This window comes from Pholcus phalangioides, unplaced genomic scaffold (assembly GCF_987345545.1).
Source record: "Pholcus phalangioides strain wild (caught in Gottingen) unplaced genomic scaffold, Ppha-v1.0 ptg000020l_1, whole genome shotgun sequence".
Classification (NCBI taxonomy): Eukaryota; Metazoa; Arthropoda; class Arachnida; order Araneae; family Pholcidae; genus Pholcus; species Pholcus phalangioides.
This window is the reverse complement of record NW_028301613.1, coordinates 6,191,255-6,212,703: the sequence shown is the minus strand read 5'-3', so window position 1 is coordinate 6,212,703 and position 21,449 is coordinate 6,191,255. Positions and strand designations below refer to the sequence as shown.

General features: G+C 37.4%; 1 protein-coding gene across 1 annotated transcript in view; it reads right to left on the bottom strand.

The window, feature by feature from the left end:
* Positions 1-19,694, bottom strand: part of Uggt (UDP-glucose-glycoprotein glucosyltransferase) — an 83,323-nt gene extending 63,629 nt beyond the window's left edge. The window contains exons 1-9 of the mRNA XM_089248680.1: positions 19,131-19,694; positions 17,033-17,170; positions 14,671-14,756; positions 12,823-12,953; positions 12,360-12,472; positions 11,807-11,981; positions 9,165-9,261; positions 3,481-3,553; positions 616-716 (exon numbers count right to left, since the gene is read on the bottom strand). Of these exons, the coding sequence (XP_089104806.1) occupies positions 616-716; positions 3,481-3,553; positions 9,165-9,261; positions 11,807-11,981; positions 12,360-12,472; positions 12,823-12,953; positions 14,671-14,756; positions 17,033-17,170; positions 19,131-19,138 (922 nt within the window). The 5' untranslated portion in view covers positions 19,139-19,694. The remainder of the gene's footprint in view (positions 1-615; positions 717-3,480; positions 3,554-9,164; positions 9,262-11,806; positions 11,982-12,359; positions 12,473-12,822; positions 12,954-14,670; positions 14,757-17,032; positions 17,171-19,130) is intronic.
* Positions 19,695-21,449: the final 1,755 nt, after the last annotated feature.

Here is a 21,449-nt window from a genome sequence, read left to right as displayed (position 1 = left end):
AAGAAGTTCTTACTGAAGCCTCCAAAATAAAAGTTAATTATAGTTTGACCACAAAAGAGAGGGGTGACTGTTAAAAGAGGGGGGGGCGTGCCTGAAATTTTGTGTTTTTTTAATTATCATGTAGAGCAATGGTTCTTACTAAGGGATCCATAGAGAGATTTCAGGGAATTCAGAGAACTTGGAAGAGAGATGTTACGACACAACTCATTGATTTGATGTTGTGCAAGTTATGCTGTAAAGGGATCCGTGGCATTCATTTGCTGGGGGGGGGGGGGGGCAGGTCCATGTCCCCACTTTCTTATCAGCGCAAAAGGCCCATGGAACACAAAAAAAGGTTAAGGACCCCCCCAAGGTAGAGGGTACTCCCTGTTCTCTGTCAACAAATTTAAGCCAACCGTCACCATGCTGCATGTCATTCCCAGCATGCTGATCACTTAATTTCTGATATGATGGCTAATAAGGAGGTATATGGTGTTTTATCGTCAGGAACTATCATCATTTTTCCATTTGATTGGCACTCATAGAACAGTTATTGATCTATTGAGAGAGAGACATGTATTTCAAGTTTTCATATTAATCAGTTTATGGCATATCCATCGCAACAGAGATTCTCACCCTGAAGCTCACAGACTTTCAGAGTTGGTATTTCTTTGGAACTCTCGAGCATATGCAACCTCAATTCTTCTAGTTTTTCTTTCTTCTCTGGATGGATTTCTCTGAATAAGAAGAAAATGAATAAAACAGTCGATAAGAGAAGTCAAAAAGAAACAATCAATGCCAATACTGAAGGATACCATAATGAATTTGCATAGCTGACAACAAATGAAAAATAGAAAATGCATATTAAAAAAAATTCAATACAGTGACTGCTAATTAACTCAAATAGACTTGAGTTTGTAAAGTTGAAAGTTTATATTTAGGCCATACAGAAATGGTAGACCCAAATGCATTCACGGAATGAAAAATAGTTCATTCACAAAAAATATATATATGTTACATTAATTAGACTAACTCCCCATTCAAGTCTATGCACTTCTGCCATTTGGCTGGGAGCTTCCGAATGGCTGTGGCGACCCCTTCTGTGGATGTGTTGGTGCACTATCTGGGGTAAATGGCCTATAATTCCCCCCACCACATTGCAGTCGTTGATGTCGCACAAATTGTTGAAGAATCGACTGTAATGTTCCTCAAGCAAGTCCTGTTTCATTATGCAGCTCATCAAATGTTATGTGCCTGTTCACCACAGTCAAATTCGACACGTCATCCACATTTGCTACTGTACACGATGTTGAAGGTTGTCTTGTGGTGCATGTGTGCTCACATCTTTGGCTGCACTTTCCTGTCCACTGTTTAACTGTGCAAAGCAACAGAACACAGCTTGCCTTGATGGTGCTTTGTCTCTGCACACAGACACCATATGACGATAGATATTACCTTCTGCCACCCCCCCCCCTCTTCCCACAAGAAATATATTGTCCATTGCTGGCCATGATAATCACCTTCCACCTTTGCTGTTTACGCTTGCAATGACAGTGACGAGAAGAATGACCTCCCCTTAATAATTTCCAAACTGGTAGTGTCATTTGTGCATTCCCCATAGCTCACAACATTTGGTGCCTATTTTTCTGTGTTTCACGGTCATGTGAATTTTGTTCTTAGACATGAGAGGGCTTATGTCAATCATCCTTGAATGACCAAAGTAAATAGGAAATACGTTAATGCCGTATTGTTCAAGACAAGAGGTCTAATATTTGTAAAAAGTGTCCGTTTGTATAAATTACTTCTACATAAATTGAGCAGTGACTGTATTAACAGCTCTTGGTTAAAGATGTTCAAGTAACGAATGCTTAATGGAAATTAACTTTACCTAAACACTCAACACACATGCACTTTACGTATTTTTTTGGGTTGGTGATTGAGCTGCAGAAAGAATTTAATAAACCATTTCACCCTGACTAATCTGATTCATTTTTTTTTTTTATTCAAACGACACCAACTTTATTTTGATGTAATTTTTCATTATTGAATTTCGAGAAGCCAGAGAAATTCGAAATCTCCAAGAGACCTGGGTTCAGATTATACTTTCACACACTGCAGAAATCATGATTTCTGGTAATAAAGTGAAAAATGCCCATATAACAATACTCAAGAGACTGGAGAAACATATCTTCATAAAGGAAGTTCTCATTTTATAGATGGAAATACATTAACACTATGAAAAGTACATCAAGACCAGAGAGTAATATCGTTATAGAGTGGAGAGAGGTGCACAACCTCCAGCCCACAAACCAAAAAGGCAGTGCCTCAAGAGGTTCCATCCGGCAAACGAAAGATGTTATAATGGAAAAGTATCAATACACACAACACGATAAATACCAAGACCTACCATATTTTCTTCATAAAAATAAGGGAAAGAGGAATCCATTGGTGAGATATCACCAATAAATTGTCAAAAGCAAATAAAGTTGCCAATTACAGCCAAATGCTATATCTTATATAGATATCACCAACAGTCAAAAGCAAGTAAAGCTGTGCCAATTACAGCCAAATGCTATATCTTGTATAGATATCACCAATAAATTGTCAAAAGCAAGTAAAGTTGCCAATTACAGCCAAATGCAAGTAAAACTGCCAACTATTTCTCTCTTTTTTTTTCCTCTCTCTCTCTCACTAAAATTGCTGAAAATTTACCATTAGGGGAAAATAAAGGCAAGTCGCAATGGGTGAAAATGTAATTCAAATAATCATATAAAAAGCTTATATGTTTGACAAACACGTAAGGCAAATAAAAAATTATGATAATATAACATATAATTAATATGATTATAATTAATTTTGCTAGTCCTACTTATCATAATATAATTAGGTTGTTTTTTTTTGTATGAGTGGCGAAACTTTGTGTAGAGGTAGAGCGGGAAGAGTAAGGAAGGCAACCCCCTACTGTGTGGAATGGGCTTTCCCTAGATAATAGAGTGGAATCATGGGATACGCGCTGACAGTTGGCTGGCATTAGAAGTTCCGCAGAGGAATATGGATGAGGTGCATGTCTGGTTTAGTAGTAGTCATGTATGTACAATGACAGTACATAAACTGCCTTCAATCGCCAATGCACTTCACAAACTTAAATTCCTTCTGCCACTAAACAACTGATAACACCTCGTTGCTCTTCTTTACTCTCAAGCATTCCGCAGATGCAGATAAAAAAAAGAACTGATTGCCTGTTGGATGATACTGTTGACCGACCACCAGCGCATTTCTTGTGATCTGCCTAAGGCAAGCATATTCCACAGTCGGAGTTGCCTTCCTTACTTCCTGCTCCACGTTAAAGTTTCGCCACACTCATACAAAAATAAACCAAATTATAGCAACTGTTCCATTTCCATTTAAATCCACCCTAAAAAAACTAAGTAATTTTTTATTCTGGATGAGTATAATTCTGTTATTCCTTCACATGAAAAAAGAAAACAAGTTTTTACTCACTTGAGTTTGCTGAACACGAAGCCTTCAATTTCGTCCATCTTTTCAGTTTCTTCTTGAGCTCTGGTTTCATCATCTGAAATAGATTTCATGAGACCAAAAAAAAAAATCTTAATGAAAATTTTTAACATTGTGATAAGTTTAATGAAGTTCATAACTTCAATGAAGTTCTTATGCGAAGACAATCGCCAGAAGCACAGTGAATATCACTCTTCAGTCTCAGTACATTTCCTATAATACAGTCATACCTTGACAAAGATAATTCATTTTGGAATCCTGTTCATAAACCAAAATCTTTGTTAGCAGAAACACGATTTCTCAATAGGTTTGTATGGGAAAATTGTTCAAATTTGCTCCAGATACGGCCCGAAATTTGAAGTGTTATGAAACATTTAAAAAAAAAGCACTAAGACCCATCAGAGAAGCCATTTTTTAGTTTCAATCTGGTTAAATTTATTGGTCTTGATGATTGTATTTTTGCGATCTGGGTGATTCTCATGCTGTTGCCAGATTTGTGATGAAATTGTTTAACTGTTCTGTTATGCAAATTCAGGTGTTATTTCCAGAATCTAATTGGATCCGGTGATCTCATATGGTTGGTAAAGTTTTCCCTCAAATACCGATTGCATGTTATCCTCTCGATCACTTTTTTTGTTTTTGCAGTATGAATTAACTCACAATAAAGGTGCCTTGTGCATCTCCGCTCTTATGATGATATCCTGAAGGATGAACAGCTGATGTTGTGGCCACTTTTCAATCGTTGTCTCACCAGTTCTGAAGAGATGATTGTGTCAGTGCCATATTTCATCGCTTTCACCCCAATCTCTTGGGGAATGATTGCCGTGCCTATGACCAGATGTGATAGCTGCCCGGATCCGTGCTTGTGGTTTCAGGTTTTTCGGTTCCCGCAATGTGGTTCTGTGAGAATTGAAGGTGTCGAGAATGACAAAGACTTTGTGTACTTTGACGTGGACATAATAGATCTTTTAGTCATGTGGATGTTTTTTCCCAATCATCGTACTGGTAAAACAAATTTCAATAATGCAAGACTCCCACTCACAAAAATTTAAAAAAGTAGGATGGAGTAGGGACCCCCCCCCCAGACAATCGTAGCATAATAAAAAAAAAGTCCCTCCCTGAAAAAAAATAATAATTTTTTTAAAAATATACTTTTTTTTTTTCATGGCACTATTTGAGTATCCTGTAAGATTGACTCGAGCCAAAGCAAAATGACAGAAATGATTTGATTACAAAAACAATTTTTGGCCAAAACAGTGCACTAACAACCACAGATAATTCTTTTCCGTCTCTCCTCACAATATATATTAAAATTTTTTTTTTTTTTGGAGTCTTCCATAGGCCAGTCTGTCAACTCTCTTCAACAATGCACAGAGCAAATTATGAAGACATATAAGTCTTTTTAAGAATGATGCTCTTTCGAGACCAGTTTCAAAAGCAAATTGCAAAATGTGTAAAGCACCAGGTCCGATATAAATAAGTCAAGGTGGACCAGATGGTTTTACTGCTTGTCCATCCCCTTTTTAAAAGGATTTGTTTTAGCGCTCAATGTCAGTGTAACCGTTTTTGACAAATGAAGCACTTTCATTTCTAGATCCTTGCCGAGCATTGTAAATATTGTTTATGCCTCTGCATGCCCTAAAAATACAGAAGACAATTGAATGCTATTGGATATCATCTGAGTCACAAAACCTAGAATAGGCCTATGCACCTGACTGCTTTGGTGTGCAAACTGTTGTTTCACCTATACACAAAATTTGCACCATAATTTTGAATATGATAAATGTTAGTTACCGTCCAAGACCATGTGAAGTAGTAAATACTAAATTTTTTTTTTCAACCAGGCAAAAATTTTTAACGACTGCTCTACTTGTTGAGCCCTCAAAAACTAAGCAAATGAAAAATTAATAAACCACCAAATGGTCCACATACATTATTCCCCCCCCCCCCCAAATATATTTAAAAACCATACAATTTCTGGTTTGGCAGAATCATTAATAGCAATCGACTACATTTGCATTATTTGGCATTATATTGATGATTTCTTCCTCAATTAAAATCAATTATACCAATTTTGTTGATAGGTTTTGGTAAAAAAAAATAGGAAAAATAAAACAAAAACTAGGTAGTAGGGAAAAACCGAGCAAGTACGACATTTTACCAAAACGTGGGAAAAGGAGGAGTCCCGATAATGACTGATATTTCGACTTAAATCTTATAAACATAAACATTCAAAACTTTTGCATCGTGATTATCATTTCCGGAAATTATCGATTGATTGTTGCTGTAACTAATATAAAATTAATCTAATGCATGTTCATATAGAGAAAAATTCAGTGTCATTCCTTATCGCCGCCTGTTAAAAATGTATCTGGGAAAACAAAAAACATACTTGATACAGGGGCGTTTTGCATACTGTAAAAAAAAAAAAAGAGACAAAAAAATGACTGAGAAAAGACTGAGATGAGCTGCTTCAAAATGAGTTACATAAGAATTTAGAAGAGCAATTGTGATGATCTTCTTAATTTTACACGATGTTCACAGCCCAGTGAGTTTCGTGGGTGTCCTCTTGTGTCGGGGAGGGGGGGGGGTCTTCAATGCATGCCCCCCATAGACAGCAGCACTATATACTGTTCAAGATGGAAAGTCATTTTTTTATTTTCCACGTGCACTGAAATTCTCTGTGGCTCTTTTTTTGTTGCACATTCAAGATGTTTTTTTTTGCCAGAAGCAAAGAATTTTTATGACTGAACAATATTTTTCAACTCATTTCTTTGAAGCCGTTATTGAAGCGTTCAAAAGTGAATTCAAAAATATTTCTGTGCCTAATAAGACTGTATTCTTCCGATTGGTAAAGAAATTTGAAATAAAAAACTATTTTGTATTTATTTATCATCATTACTTGTTCCAACAAGGTGAACTTCCATGACATTTCGAATTGCACACAACAGTTTCTTATTTCTACATTTGCATATATTTTATATGACATGAATGTCGCTCTCCACTTGTTAATACAAGATATACAGAAGACTGGATGTTGTGAAGATATTTATTATTTGAGATGTTAATTTTTTAAGGAAGGAAAAAACTCATCTCGCATTTATGTTTACAATTGCACTTCTTAGTGCAGTTGGATCGAGTATAGTCTTGATCAAATGTCAGTGACTGGGAAAATACAATGGTTCATAGTGATTGTTTTTCTGCGTCCAAGGATTCCACCGTGAGCAGTTTAGTGTGCTGAATGAAAAACTTCTGGAATGTAGCGTGAGCACACCATGCTCTGTTCTGAACTTGTAGAAAGCACCCGCGAGATTCATGACAACTGCAAGAATGTTTCTCGGATCCACTAAGGCTATATATAGCCATGTATCACATGTTGGTGAAGAAAAAAATGGGAGTGCCGCCTACCAAAGCGTCTTACATTAGCACATCAGACTTTGGCTTCTCCGTGAATTGGCTGGCCAAAGCTCAAAAACCACTAAACATTTCTGAAATTTGGACACACCTCTCTGTCAATTCACGAACTAGACAGACTTTGTCCTTAGCGTATAAGTTATAATGCTTAGGCCCCTTTCACACGGAGCGGATGCGGAAGCGGGTCCGCATACCCTTTCACACGAGCACTGAAGATGCGGGTGTTTCGCCCGCATCTTTAGGTTGAAATTCGTGCATAAAAACTATTTTTTCGCAATTTTTGTAACTGTTTTTCTCCTTCACCCCTGATTCAGTGCCCATATGCAGCCTAGAGGTATTCTTTGGTGGTTTAGTCTAGAGCCACATAGAATATGGATATATAAAGATGTCTTCATTCCGATCCTCACAAGTAGTCGATGGGAGAAAATGTCTTAAAATATTTTCAAAAGATTTTGAAAACAAATCTGTCTTTCCGGAAAAATATGAAAGAAAAATTCCAAAAACATCCAATGTTCGAAAAATCCAATCCAAAAACATCCGAAACTAATATGTTCCTAAAAAAAAAATTCAGGAGATATCAAAGAATTTGCAAGTAGGAAAAAAGGGGAGGGGTGGGGACGTTCAAAATGTCTGTGCTTAGAAATATTCACATCACAATTCTGTCTTAGGCCGGGATTACAGTATAAAAGTTTTATAAAAGTTAGTTTATAAAACTTGAAAAATGCAACCGATAGGCCGATCAGTTAAGTTCGCTCGAATGTAGCAGATGCGTTTATTGATTACATTTTTCAAGTTTTATAGTGTAATACCAGCCTTAGGCCGGGATTACACTATAAAAGTTTTGTAAAAGCTCTTTGATAAAACGCGAAAAATTCAACCAATATTATCTTATTGGTTGAATTTTTTGAATGCAAAATGTGTGTGTGCGTGTGTGCACCGGTTGCATTTTCTGGAATGCAACCGATGCGCCCATTGGTCGAATTTTTCAACTTTCATAAAAGTTCTTTTATAAAACTTTATAGTATAATCCCGGCCGGATTACACTATAAAAATTTTATAACAATTATTTTAAAAAAAGCAACTAATAAATTTATCGGTTGCATTAGAGCAAATGCAACCGATAAATTTAATAGTTGCTTTTTTCAAGTTTTATAAAATAACTTTCATAAACCTTTTAGAGTGAAATCCCATCCTTAGATTAGTCTCACTTCTGAAGTATAAAATTTCATTTTTTTAAGTTTATAGACTGAATATCGAGTAAAATAAACTTGTAGGTATCGGGGGAACCACCAAAAATATTCAAGCGCTAGGGTCTTCAAACGTCTTAATCCGGCCCTGAGTGAACGCCGTACGTGGATAACGTTGTTTAATAAAAGTATTTTTTTTAAAGTTTAAAAAAATTAACAGTTAAAAAATTAAAAAAAATTAACAAATATTTAAAATAATATTTCAGATATTTATATTTTTTAAATAATTTAAAAAATTTAAAAAGAAAAAAATTAAAATTTTTAAATTAAATTTAAAAGTTACTAAAGTATGTAGTCAATTAAATATTCGTAATGCACAGAACGGCTTATCATTTTTGTTCCGTCAGTGGCCGTTGTTGGCAGGTTTTATTGTATAAAATTGTAAAGTATGGACAAAAGGCAGTTAAAGTTGCTATATCTCCATCTCAGAAGGAAACAAAGGGATAGACGTATGTAGGTACATTATATTAATGAGCAGGGAACATCATATGGTGTTTTATGATGGTCATTTTATCATTATGGCAAATAATTAAAAAAAATTCCGTGAAAAATCACCTTCAAAAAGTACCCAAAGATGCGGACGAATTCGCTCCGCATCCGCATCGTCTGAATAGCCCCGAATAAACCTATTGTCAAAACTTGTATGTGCGGATGCGGAGCCCGCACTTAGGTTTTGACACATGCGGACGACGTCCGGACCCGCATGAACATTTCCTAGGTGCGGAGATTTTTCGGCTCGTCTGAAAGGCGCAGTATATTCCAATTGTTAAAACTTCTTCCGGACCCGCATCCGCTCCGTGTGAAAGGGCCCTTAGGGACCAAAATCACTATGACCGCAGACAGAAATCACACTGCAAAGTGAGAGCTTCTGTAACATGCATTTCCAGTTTTGGTCACGTAATAGAATTCTAGGCAGTCAGAAACTGAAGAAGTGCTCATATTACACATTGATTTCAAATGAATTTAAATTCAGAATCAAATTAAAGAATTTGGTACAACATTTTATACCTTTTACTTTGGTATCATCCTGTGCTTTATACTCTGTACTTTTAACAGCGAGCTCGACACCATAACCAGATAGGCGGACTTTTCTTTTTGTTCGATTCTATATAGGAACATGGAGAATTCTAACAAATTATTTTTCTATGAATATAATTTAGGACAGATGTTAATTTCTCAAAATTACACATATACCATCTAAAAATCAGTATAATATAATAATAATCAGTAAATAATAGAGATCTAATGAATCTGAGAATATTCTCAGAGAATGGGGATGTTCTGAGAATATTCTTCTGGATGTAAAAATAAAAGAATAATCAGGAATATTCTTTTTTTTTTTTACATAACGAAAAAAAATATACTAATTTTGATACTAATATTATGAAATTTAAGTCTATTTCCATTGCCTGAAACATTTACAACAATTTTTTTTGACATAATTACCTTATAATGAGAAGTTTTAGTTCGAGAATACTCTCAAGAATATTCTCATCTGGGAGAATATTCGAGAATATTCTCTGGAAGGGTTAGTATTATAAATAACTTAAGAGTATTCTCTAGTTATTTATAGGACCTAATAGTTTTTCTAGAGAAGATTCTCAATGATATTTACAATGATGTATATTATAATAAATATTCTTCATAAAGGGTCATTCAAGTATTACGTCAGCATCGAGGGGGGGAGGGAGTTTCGGATTTGCTGACTTTCGATGACAAGGGGGAAGGGGGGTTTGAAGGTTGCTTACGTCATCAACTGCCCCTTTTCGAAGATGTGAAATATTCTAAGCTGCTGACGAAATTTTGCTGACAGGGGGCACATCAGTGTTTTGCTGACGGGGGACGGGGGGTTCAAAAATGGCTGAAAATCTGCTTACGTAATACTTGAATGGCCCCTAAATAACTGGAGAATATTCTCATGGAAAATAATATTGGAAAGAATATTCTCATGGAGGACAATACTGGAGAATATTCTCATGGAGGGTAATATTGGGAAGACAATACTGGAGAATATTCTTGTGTAGGATAATACTGCAGAATATTCTCAAGAATATTCTCCTAAAGATTATTCTCGAGAATTACAGCTCTAGTAAATAATAACACTATGCAACACAATTTTTGTTCCTGGGTATAACACAAGTCCCATTTTCAAATTTACTTACGACAAAAAAAAAAGGCAGAAAATAACAATTTTACATTTCATAAATTTTGTTTATTAATTCAGGAGAGCAAATTTCCGTTATTTTGGAAATCGAAACAGAATTATGTCAGTTTTAAGGAACTATACAGAAAATACTGTGAGATATAAATGACAGTTTTTACTTCAGAGTTACCTGCTATTGATCTTATACATTGGTGATTCTCCCGAAATTGGTCTAAATTGTGTCCTCCAGCAGTTTACATTACATATATTTGACACAATACTTTTTTTCCCATCACTTTATATTTATATTCCTGTTTCTGACTAGTCGACAGACAGTTTTTAAATTTCTAATCTCAATAGATTTCCAAACTTTGCTTGAACAAATTTTCATTTGTTAAGGATATGTCCTTCGCCTGTCTATCTGCAGCACATTTTTCGAACTTTAAAATAACTTTATCTTGAAACAAAAATATATTCTTTTTTTCAGTAATATTCAGGGTGTCCTGTAAGTGCTATAGCACTGCCTTCATCTCATCAACTGTCCGCTGTAGGGGTGTGATTCTAATTTAAGAAATGCTTAGCAGTCATTCAAAAATTATACTGTACCAATTTTGAGAGCGAAAATACAGTGGGTCACAAAATAAAAAATCTAAATTTTTATATGCTCCCCCCCCCCCGCCCTTCTCTAGCTTCCACTTAGACAGTTGTTGCCCTGTATCTCCCAAGTCCAACAGCAAAAAAAATTCCATGTTTCTAAGTACAATACTCAGAGATATTCAAATTCGAAAACAGAGGAAATTTGGGGAAGAACAGCGTTAAATGTGGAAAAATAGTTTTTGCTGCATTTAGAGCAATTTTTTCCCAATTATTCTCCATTTTTAAAATTCAAATATCACAGCGAATATTGCACTTAGAAATATGGAGTTTTTTCTGTTGGCATCATGAGACAGTCCGATGACTTTCTAACTGGGTTTTTGAGCATAGGGTGTCCATATAAAAAGTTTACCTTTTTATTTTAACAACTGTACAACCACCTTGCAACATGAATGATATATTTGGATACTTTATCTAATTAGAAGTATGCCTTTAGAATCAACGGTTCACCAGTAATTTGCTGTGGGCTATGTGTCCTGTATAACGCACAATCACAATAGTAGTACATTCAAATCCCGTTATAGTAAACTCGAAGAGACAGGTGAAATAAGGAATATAAAGGAATTCCAGGCTTTTACATTGTTCCTATGTAAAATTATCTGAGGAATGAGAAAGGTGTTTGTTAAAACAAGATTTTTTTGTTATAACGGTATTCGTTAAAACAGGAAATTGACTATATATACCTAATGAAATCAGACATTTTTGTCTAAGCATGCAATACATCAGTGAAACCATGAACACATATACACTTCAGTGGTTTGTGTGAAATAAGTGAGACTACCCATTGAATTTTTTTACCAGAAAGATTAAATTACTCGTTTACAAAATTCTTAAAATAAAAAAAATCACTCACCGAAACATAATGCCGTACAATGTACTGGAAAGGAATCTCTTGGACTTTCTCTTTGAGCACATTATAAATCCTATTGAAAGACTGTGTTCCGATTTCCCCGTACAAAACCACTGTCAGCGAAGAGTTTTTGGAATGGTAATGCAGATGATCGAATTTGTACATGTTCACTGCCGTCCTGCAAAATACACACATACACGTATAAGTTACATAAGCACACATTATTTATGTATAAGTTCACAATTTTTTTTTTTTAGTCAAAAGTTCATTTTCCCCAACTTGAACGGATTCCAATTCGGTCTGTGGAGATTTTTTTCTTTCTTTCCCCCCCCCCCCCATAATACTTCATAACTGATTTTTTTACACCCTACCCTGTATTACCCCCCAAGACCTACTCAATCAAATTTATATATATAATTAGCGTTACTTCTGTTCAAGGCTAATTGGAAGCATCGGGCACATCTATTTTTTTTGCCGTTCAACATTCAATGAAATCTACATTAAATTTAACATCTTTGATAAATTTCGACATAATCCATCTTATGAGTTGCGCTACCTGGTTCCTTCGTCTACCAGCATAGTTTGCAGCTGTTCTAAATCGCAAGTGAATCTCCCTCCAACATCCACAACGCTCTCGCAATCAGACGGGATCTTCTGGTCACGAGCTATCTGAAACAAAAATTTGATTGCGGTAATTGACCGAAATGGAAAAAGTTAGATACGTAATACCTCGAAATTGATAGTTTTATGTTCTCATATGCATTACTGCCAAAGCCCGAAATTGGCCAGTTCATGAACAGTTGCAACTGATACGCTTATCAGCAGCATTTGCTCAAACAGCATGCTTTTGTACTGCTAAGTAGCATGTGTATTTCATGCCTCAACCCTTTTCTGGCTTTCCTTGATCACTGCCACATGCAAAACAAGTTTCGTCTGCTCTACCCTTAAAAAATAGAACATTCAAAATTCTATCTATGACGTGGAAGGGGGAAAAGGAACAGGGCCGTGAACGTGATTACCTGGTGAAACATCTCAACTGCTGGCGAGTTTTCCCTCACTGACAAAGAGAACTTCAAAAGCGAAATTTTCGCACTAGAAAGGTACTGCTCGCTGAGCTTCATCACAGTTTCTTGTTGCACCTTCAAATTTTCTATTAAAGGAAAACATATATATATACATAGACATTTGAAATTAACTTTCACACGCTAACAACATAAAATGGCAGCCACGAACTTTCAATAAAACATGCTTGCTCTATATTAATAACGAATAGCAATAACAAATCATCACACATTTACATTCAATAATTAATTCCTATAAAACATTTACATTCCAAGCAATTAAACATCTATCATTGTTTTGTTCTGCATAAATCTCTTGATGAGCTGCGTGACAACTACCAAACCACACGTGCCTCTTCGTTCACATTCCTCTAAGGAATTTCTAGCAAATTGATACATGTTGGAAAGTGCGTGTAGGAAACCTAACGTGAAGTTTGTTACTCTGTGTATTGCTTGTTATGTGAATTTTTCCACCTATAAGTGCAGTGATTGAATAATTGTACCATTTTTGTAGGCCTGTTGCTCTCTGTGGTGAGACTTTTTAAAGGGGGGGGGGGGGTCAGCTCGCATTCGCTCATCAAAGTTGAAAACCACAGAAAGCCAACTTCGGTCAACCACCACTGTGGCAACGGCATGGTTTGAACCCAGGTTCCTTGCGATGTGAGTCCATCAGTATGACCACTAGATCACCACAGCGGCGTATGACTCATACTGCTCGCCAGCCAGAAAAATTAAGATTAACAGCAGCATATACATCAGGGCTTCGCAAATTTCGAGAAAATCTAGGGGCCAGAACAATTTTTTAGGCCCTCCAACATTTTTTTCCTACAAAAAAACGTAAAAAATAGTGTTTCCTTCGACTTTTTCAAGGACACAGTTACTGTCTTTGTTTGATAGATACACTGATATAAATTTTAAAAATTCTGTATTGCCTTCAGATCCCAAAATTTAGTAACTACGCATAGAAAATTTTAAGGGCCAATACTAATTTCTTAGTTGCAATGGTGACCTGGAACCTGGGATTTATCCAGTCTTGATATACGTACCACGCACATACCATTTTGCGATTCAACCCATGTGTTGAAGGCTGTTTTTTATTTGACATACTGTCGACGCTCTATTTTATGAGCCTACAATTTACAAACTGGTCATTTGCCCCAAACAGCATGTCATAAAGCACCATAGCAAACCGTGTATGTGGACCTGCTGCGCTCTGCTGTTGCTGACCCGTTATACTATACTGTACTTTAATTTTTATCGAGAGAGAGGGATCCACTTTCACTCAAAAAAGGACCCAGATTTGACCAATGACCTGGGTCCTGGGACCAAGGCGAATTACAGTCAGCTGCATCTCTGCAGTCTTGAATCCAAAAAAAATATTTTTTTTTGTAAATTGGACTAGACTTTTCTGTCACCTCCACCCCCGTCCCTTTTTTCCTTAAAGTAATTGTATTGTATGCCCATAGTGAGTTGGATTCTGACCATGATAAGCGAAGGGCGGGATCATTTTCCAAGAAGGGGAAACGGGGGGGGGGAACTCGCTAAAATAACGCAAAAGACGTCACTGGAAAATACCATCGTGCTTTTTTTCCCTGCGACCTTTTTTTACCGAAAGAATATAAATGGAATTGCCCATCGCAACGTTTCATGACGTAGCCAGAGGCCAACTCAGCATGTGTGTACAATAGCTCTTTTTTTTGGCAAGTTTTCGCTCGGGAGAAAAAAATTGGCATTTCATTCAAAGAAAACCTAAAAAAATTAAAACATTCCAGTAATTAAGGAAGGAAAAAAAATAATGAAACTTACGGTTTTGAATGTGACCGGGTCCTAATTCGATACAGTCTTCGACAAATTTCCAAAAGAAATCAGGATTTTCTTCGGCTAAAAATTCACTGAAACATGGGAAAAGAAGAAATTAAAAACAAAAACACATCGCCTTTAAATAAATTTCATGATAAATTGCCATACAATGCAAAATGATGAAAATTATTATATTTATTGTCATACATGTGGGCCGGTAAATTTGATAAATGCTAAAAAAAAGTTGTAATTTTTGCCGGCAATTATGCATAACTCCCAAGTGTTGTGATAGTTAAGGTTTTTAAATGAGAGTGAATTCACTAAACAGTCCTGGGAGACCGTGGTCCGGACGAGAGGTGAGCAGAGGAATACCCACTGGATTACCCTGATGGAATGGTCTGGGGAATCAGATGTCTGCAGGGGCGTTGCCCATGCAGGTGTCTGAGGCTCCGGAGTGTCATGGAAGCCTTCTTCCGCTTCAACCCACCCCCTCGGGGGGTAACAGGCAGTAAGCGATCCTTTGACAGACCTGGGTTAAAGTCGGATACCATGTAAAGTGAGAGTTCATCTGATATCGGGGTACAATAGAGTAAAATTTGTCGAATGGGGGGAGGGGGGAATCGTGATATCAAGCTTCAATTGAAGAATTCATCAAATAGGAGTTAATTTTGGAAGTTATTTCAGGGGGGGGGGGGTGTTTAGAAAAGATCGTTAAATCAGAGTTCATTATATCTGGTCCAGACTCTGGCTCACAAGTACGGTCATCAAAATAATAAAACTTATCACAGCAATGGGACCGATTTAACATATTAGACCAATACAAAAATGGTGATTATGCATAATAGCTGGCAAATGTGATAAATTTAGTATAATTATAACCATGTTTACCAATGATGCTTGGGTGTTATGCATAATCACTGGTAAAGTAATTTTTCAGCATTTATCAAATTTACAGACAACACTTGGGTATTATGCATAATTGCTAGTAAAAATGATAAACTTAAGGAAATTTATCGAACTTAACAAAATGGTTGGCAATTGCATAGTAGCTGGTTATTACACAATGGTTTTTTTAACAGCTGCCTGATGCAGAGATGATTTTGGGAAACATTGAAAATTCAACTCCCATTGCTGGGAAATCAAACAGACATCCTCTCACTTGCCGGTGAGCACCCTAGACCACTAATGTCATCCTTGGATAAGTTGCTATCTGCTGGCAGCATCAGCAATTATGTGAGCTTGGCCTGAGTTAGGTCCGACTGTCCATGAGCGATCCCGTTCAGCACACACAAGCTCTAAGAAAAGATTGAGAATCGTTGCCTTTGTAGTGTGGTAGTCTAGTAGAGATAGTGTAGAGGATGTTTGTCCAATACCCTGCCAGGGCAGTACAATTTTCTTTCCTTCCTAAATTCATCTCTTCGCACCAGCCAGCTGTTAAAAACTTTCGTATGGACAGCAGAGAGTGACATCATCCTTGAACTGGTTATTATGCATAATTGGCAAGCATTTCGGTAAGCTTAATAAATTTCCCTATATTTATCATTTTTTTATCAGTGATATATCCAAGTGTTGTTGGTAAATTTGATAAATTTTCCTAAATTAATCACTTTTACCGGTGATTATGAATAGCACCCAAGCATCATTGGTAAATTAATTAAATACTAAAAAATTATCATTTTTTTACCAGTGATTATGCCTGATACCCAAGTGTCACATCATAGGTAAACATGATAAATTGGAGTACATGGTAAACTACTTCACATGTGTATTGTATCATTATATCAGGATACAATTGCAAAATTCGTTATCATTTCATCGGGTCCAACTATATTCATCACACACATAACTAGATTCATTTGGAATTATTTTCATATTCATCAAATTTACCAACCACACTTGGTTATTATGCAAAATTATGCTATGGTAAAAGTGATAAATTTATCAAACTTACCAAGGCAATTAGTTATTATGTATAGTAACCGATTTATCACATTCACTGTAACATATATATATATATATATACACATATATAACGAGACGCTAACAATTTACATGAAGTTCATTTTTTAAATATCGTCCTCCATCGTGTCACAGAAGCATGTATGTGCAAATTTCCATAACGTGGGAAATGACTTTTTAACATTTACTCTACCCATATACGAGTCATTTCCTTAAAATAGTTTGTAACATGCGTTTCAGCGTTTCAATGGGGGTTAAACATTTGCGTTTCTGACAAAACAGACAGCAAAATAAGAGATCTGTGGTCAGTTGCTTCCGCAGAAGCAACCAACCAGCTGGTAAATTGAAAAAGTGAAAATTTGTACATTCGTGCTTCAGGCATGCAGGAAAATGACAACGATATAATTACCTCGCTTCAAGATGCAATGGCGTGTCCATCCATTTCGCATCCAAAACCACAGACACAGATTTCTGCGTTCTTCCGGCAACCAATGGTAATAGGAATAAAAGAGCTAAGCTTTCTAAATACATGCTATACACCTGCTTCCTGAAAAAAATATGGAAAACATTTTTTTTTCCATCAATTGAAATAATACAGTAATGTAAAAACGTTTCATTTAAGTAATGCAACTGATTCGACAGAACAGAATTCATTTTATCCCCTTTCGGAGGTAAGTGAATTAGGAATACCTAACTGCCTGTGTGTGTATCTAGTCTTGTGCTTCTTCAAGTTAGAGCTGCCATCTGTATTTTTATGAGTGGAGTGTAATGCTTGAATGTTTTTACAGTTTCAGGCAGGGCCGCAAACAAGGAGAGGGGGTAGGAAGGTTCTTGTGTCCCCGGCAATGGACCAGGAAGGTAGCTAAGTTTGCTTTTTATTTTCTCAAAATCATGGGGGGGGGGGGGGCAAAATTAGTACTGGCTTTGAGTGGCGATTGTGTTTGGCTGTGACTCTGGTTGTAGGATATGTTGCACGATTTCTTTTTCTAAATAGGGAAATCCACTTACATTTGTACCTGACGTCAGAAAACAATATAGCACCAACCACTACTGGGATTTGGAACCAGGTATTTGTGATTCGAATCCCTCGTGATATCCACATGACGGCACAGAAGCTACTATCAATGCCGAAAATTTTCTCAGATATCCTTGAAGAAATTACGTAACTTTTTTACTCTGAATGCTCACCTTCAGACAGCACGGAATTACAGGAATGGGTGGGGGGGGGTTAACTACAGAACTTAAGGGTGAAGCAATTTTTAGGAACAAAAATAAGTGAAAAAATGATTTTTACTTTAAAAAATTGTTATGGCACTTTGGAGTTTTACAGTAACGGGAAGTTGTGGCGAAACCAAGTCTGCCCCTCCTGAAAAAAAATCCCTATGTCTAGACATGAGGGAAAATGCATTGAACGTAAAGATTAAGCATCCGAAAGCTTGCAATGTGTAGAAGGCTTGCAGTTCTATTAAACAAGGGGATAGGTGTGTATAGTTGCATAAATGTGTAGAATATTCTTATACACCTCTCCCTTTAAATGTATAATAGTCATATATGCATCTAGAAACGTACAGAAGACTTGTATACCCTCTCCCGAAATATATGATAGTTGTATACACTCAGTGCTGTCTTAATGCATTGGCTGGGGAGCCTCTGTGATAATGGGATCTCGCTAAAATATTTAACGAGATTTAATTTTAAGCATGTACAATGATTGGTAAGCAATCATTTATAGTGTAGTGACAGTGTCACCATGTCTGCTCATGCCATGAACTGTCTGCATAATAGGGGAAAGGGCACACCTGCATGATAGAGGGACTGGACTTGCATTTGCCGTGCAAACTAGACAGTCACGCGGTCCGCTCATATCGATGTAATGCGTTTTTGTAGATAATGTTGTGTTAGTTGTATACTAAGTGTTTATTATGTTTGAATTGTGAAGGAAGTGTTGCCTCTAACCACCTCATTCCTTCTACAGCAATAGTCAGGTGGGGGGAAGCCTCAGAAAAAAACCACCTCACCTGGGAGCCTAGGATTCTTTCAAAAAACACCTGTAAACACTCCTTGAAATGTGCATAAAGATCACACACCCATACCCGTTAGGAATGTGTGTGTATACTCTCAGAAATGCATAGAAGGCATGCATGGCATATCCTCCCTCCCCCCCCCCCATTGAAATAGGTGGTAGGTATGCATACTTATAGAAATGTGTAGAAGCATCGCATATCCCTCCCTCCTTTGAAATAAACGCTTACCTCTGTAAATGCGTAGGAGGCTTGCATGTGACCCTTTGAAATGTGTGTGCATACCCCTAGAAATCTCCTAGAAATGTTGTAAAGATTGCAAACCACTGTCCCCTTTCCCCGACATAACTAAATTTAGAACTTTCACATAGGTATTGGGAAAGGGGGGATTCAAAAAGTTCATGCTTCGCACTTTACAATAAATGCGTGAGACACTCGCTCGCGATATATATATATATATATATAAATGTATGCATAGCAACTTACTTGCACATTTGATCCGCACCGATTTCCAACAACTGCGTATTTACAATAATAAATAAATAGTTCGGTGAATTACTAAGAGTTACTCGTCATTTTTTCCAATAATGAACCTATTAGCTAAACGCGCATCAAAGGACCTAAATATGCCTCACTGCCGGTGGTTGAAAACAATCGCCTCGGCCGTGACCGACCAATAGAGATATGACAACAACAACAATGCTCATTGTTATGCCAGTTTTTCTACTTCTCACTTCTCTCAATTACATTGACCCGTACCTTCAATCTTCAAGCAGTTGCACAAGGGCTTTCTTTTTTTCCGAACCGATCACAGTCTATTCCCCATGGACGATTCATCATCAAAGCGTATTAAGAAGTCTTTAATACGCTTTGGTTGTGTTACAAACGATCTGTGGATCAGATGACAGGTCCAAGAAGTAGAAACATTCGTTTTGTTCGGTTCCGTGTGAGCAAAGCCGATAAACTGAACTGGATGTTGAAATTCCAAGCTCAGTTCTTTTTTCCAAGGAACCATCCAAAATAACTGACACCTCTGGAAAAACAGCAGACGACAGGTCCAAGAAGGAGAAACATTCGTTTTGTTTGGTTCCGTGTGAGCAAAGCCGATAAACTGAACTGGATGTTGAAATTCCAAGCTCAGTTCTTTTTTCCAAGGAACCATCCAAAATAACTGACACCTCTGGAAAAACAGCAGACGACAGGTCCAAGAAGGAGAAACATTCGTTTTGTTTGGTTCCGTGTGAGCAAAGCCGATAAACTGAACTAGATGTTGAAATTCCAAGCTCAGTTCTTTTTTCCAAGGAACCATCCAAAACAAGGGACACCTCTGAAAAAACAGCAGACGACAGGTGGAAGAAGTACAAGCATTCGTTCAATTCGGTTCCGTGTCAGCAAAACCGACAAACGGAACTGGATGTTGAAATGGCAAGTTCAGCTCTTTTTCCGGTACGTAAGGAGCAGCCGAAAAACAAGGAACCTTCAAAAAAGTAACAGAAAACAGAATATGGAGGTTAATATATAGTGAAGATGATAACGCGGCGAAGATCAAATTATTCCGAATTGAGTTTTCCAAGGATTTCTCGCTTTTTCCATTCGTCAAAAACGCGCTTAACCAATGTTTCTCTATGTGAGTTTTTCGAAATTCGGAGACCTATCTTACGTTCCAAATACATTTTAAATGCTAAATAATTTTGCACGAAGTTACACCATATTATGATAACTTTTTTCTTATTTTATTATTGAGCACGCCGGGGTGCTTAAGTGTTTACCACAAACCCGTCATCTGGGGAGATCAGGAGGCTATTGCCGCCCCCCCCCCAGCTTTCAAAAATACACTAGAAATGGTGTATATATATAAACTGAAGAGCCAAAAAACCTGGTACAGGCATACGTACGCAAATAAAGAGATATGGAACCAATCAGAGTACGGGCGGTCGGCAACGCCTATATAACACAACAAGTGTCTGGCATAGTTGTTAGATCGGTTACTGCTGCTACAATGGCAGGTTATCGAGATTTAAGTGAGTTTGAACGTGGTGTTATAGTCGGCGCACGAGAGATGGGAACGACATAGCATCTCCGAGGTAGCGATGAAATTTGGATTTTCACGTACGACCATTTCACGAGTGTACCGTGAATATCGGGAATCCGGTAAAAAATTAAATCTACGACATCGCTGCGGCAGGAAAAAGATCATGCAAGAACGGGACTGACGAGAATCATTAAACGTGACAGACGTGCAACCCTTCCGCAAATTGCTGCAGATTTCAATGCTGGGCCATCAACAAGTGTCAGCGTGCGAACCATTCAACGAAACATCATCGATATGGGCTTTCGGAGCCGAAGGCCCACTCGTGTACCCTTGATGACTGCACGACACAAAGCTTTACGCCTCGCCTGGGCCCGACAACACCGACATTGGACTGTTGAGGACTGGAAACACGTTGCCTGGTCTGACGAGTCTCGGTTCCAATTGCTTCGAGCTGATGGACGTGTACGGGTATGGAGACAACTTCATGAATCCATGGACTCTACATGTCAACAGGGGACTGTTCAAGCTGGTGGAGGCTCTGTGATGGTATGGGGCATGTGCAGTTGGCGTGATATGGGACCCCTGATACGTCTAGATACGACTCCGACAGGTACGTAAGCATCCTGTCTGATCACCTGCACCCATTCATGTTTATTGTGCATTCCGACGGACTTGGTCAATTTCAGCAGGACAATGCGACACCCACACGTCCAGAATTGCTACAAAGTGGCTCCGAACGGCAGCTTTTCGTACACACCGAAAGGTTGGTGCGA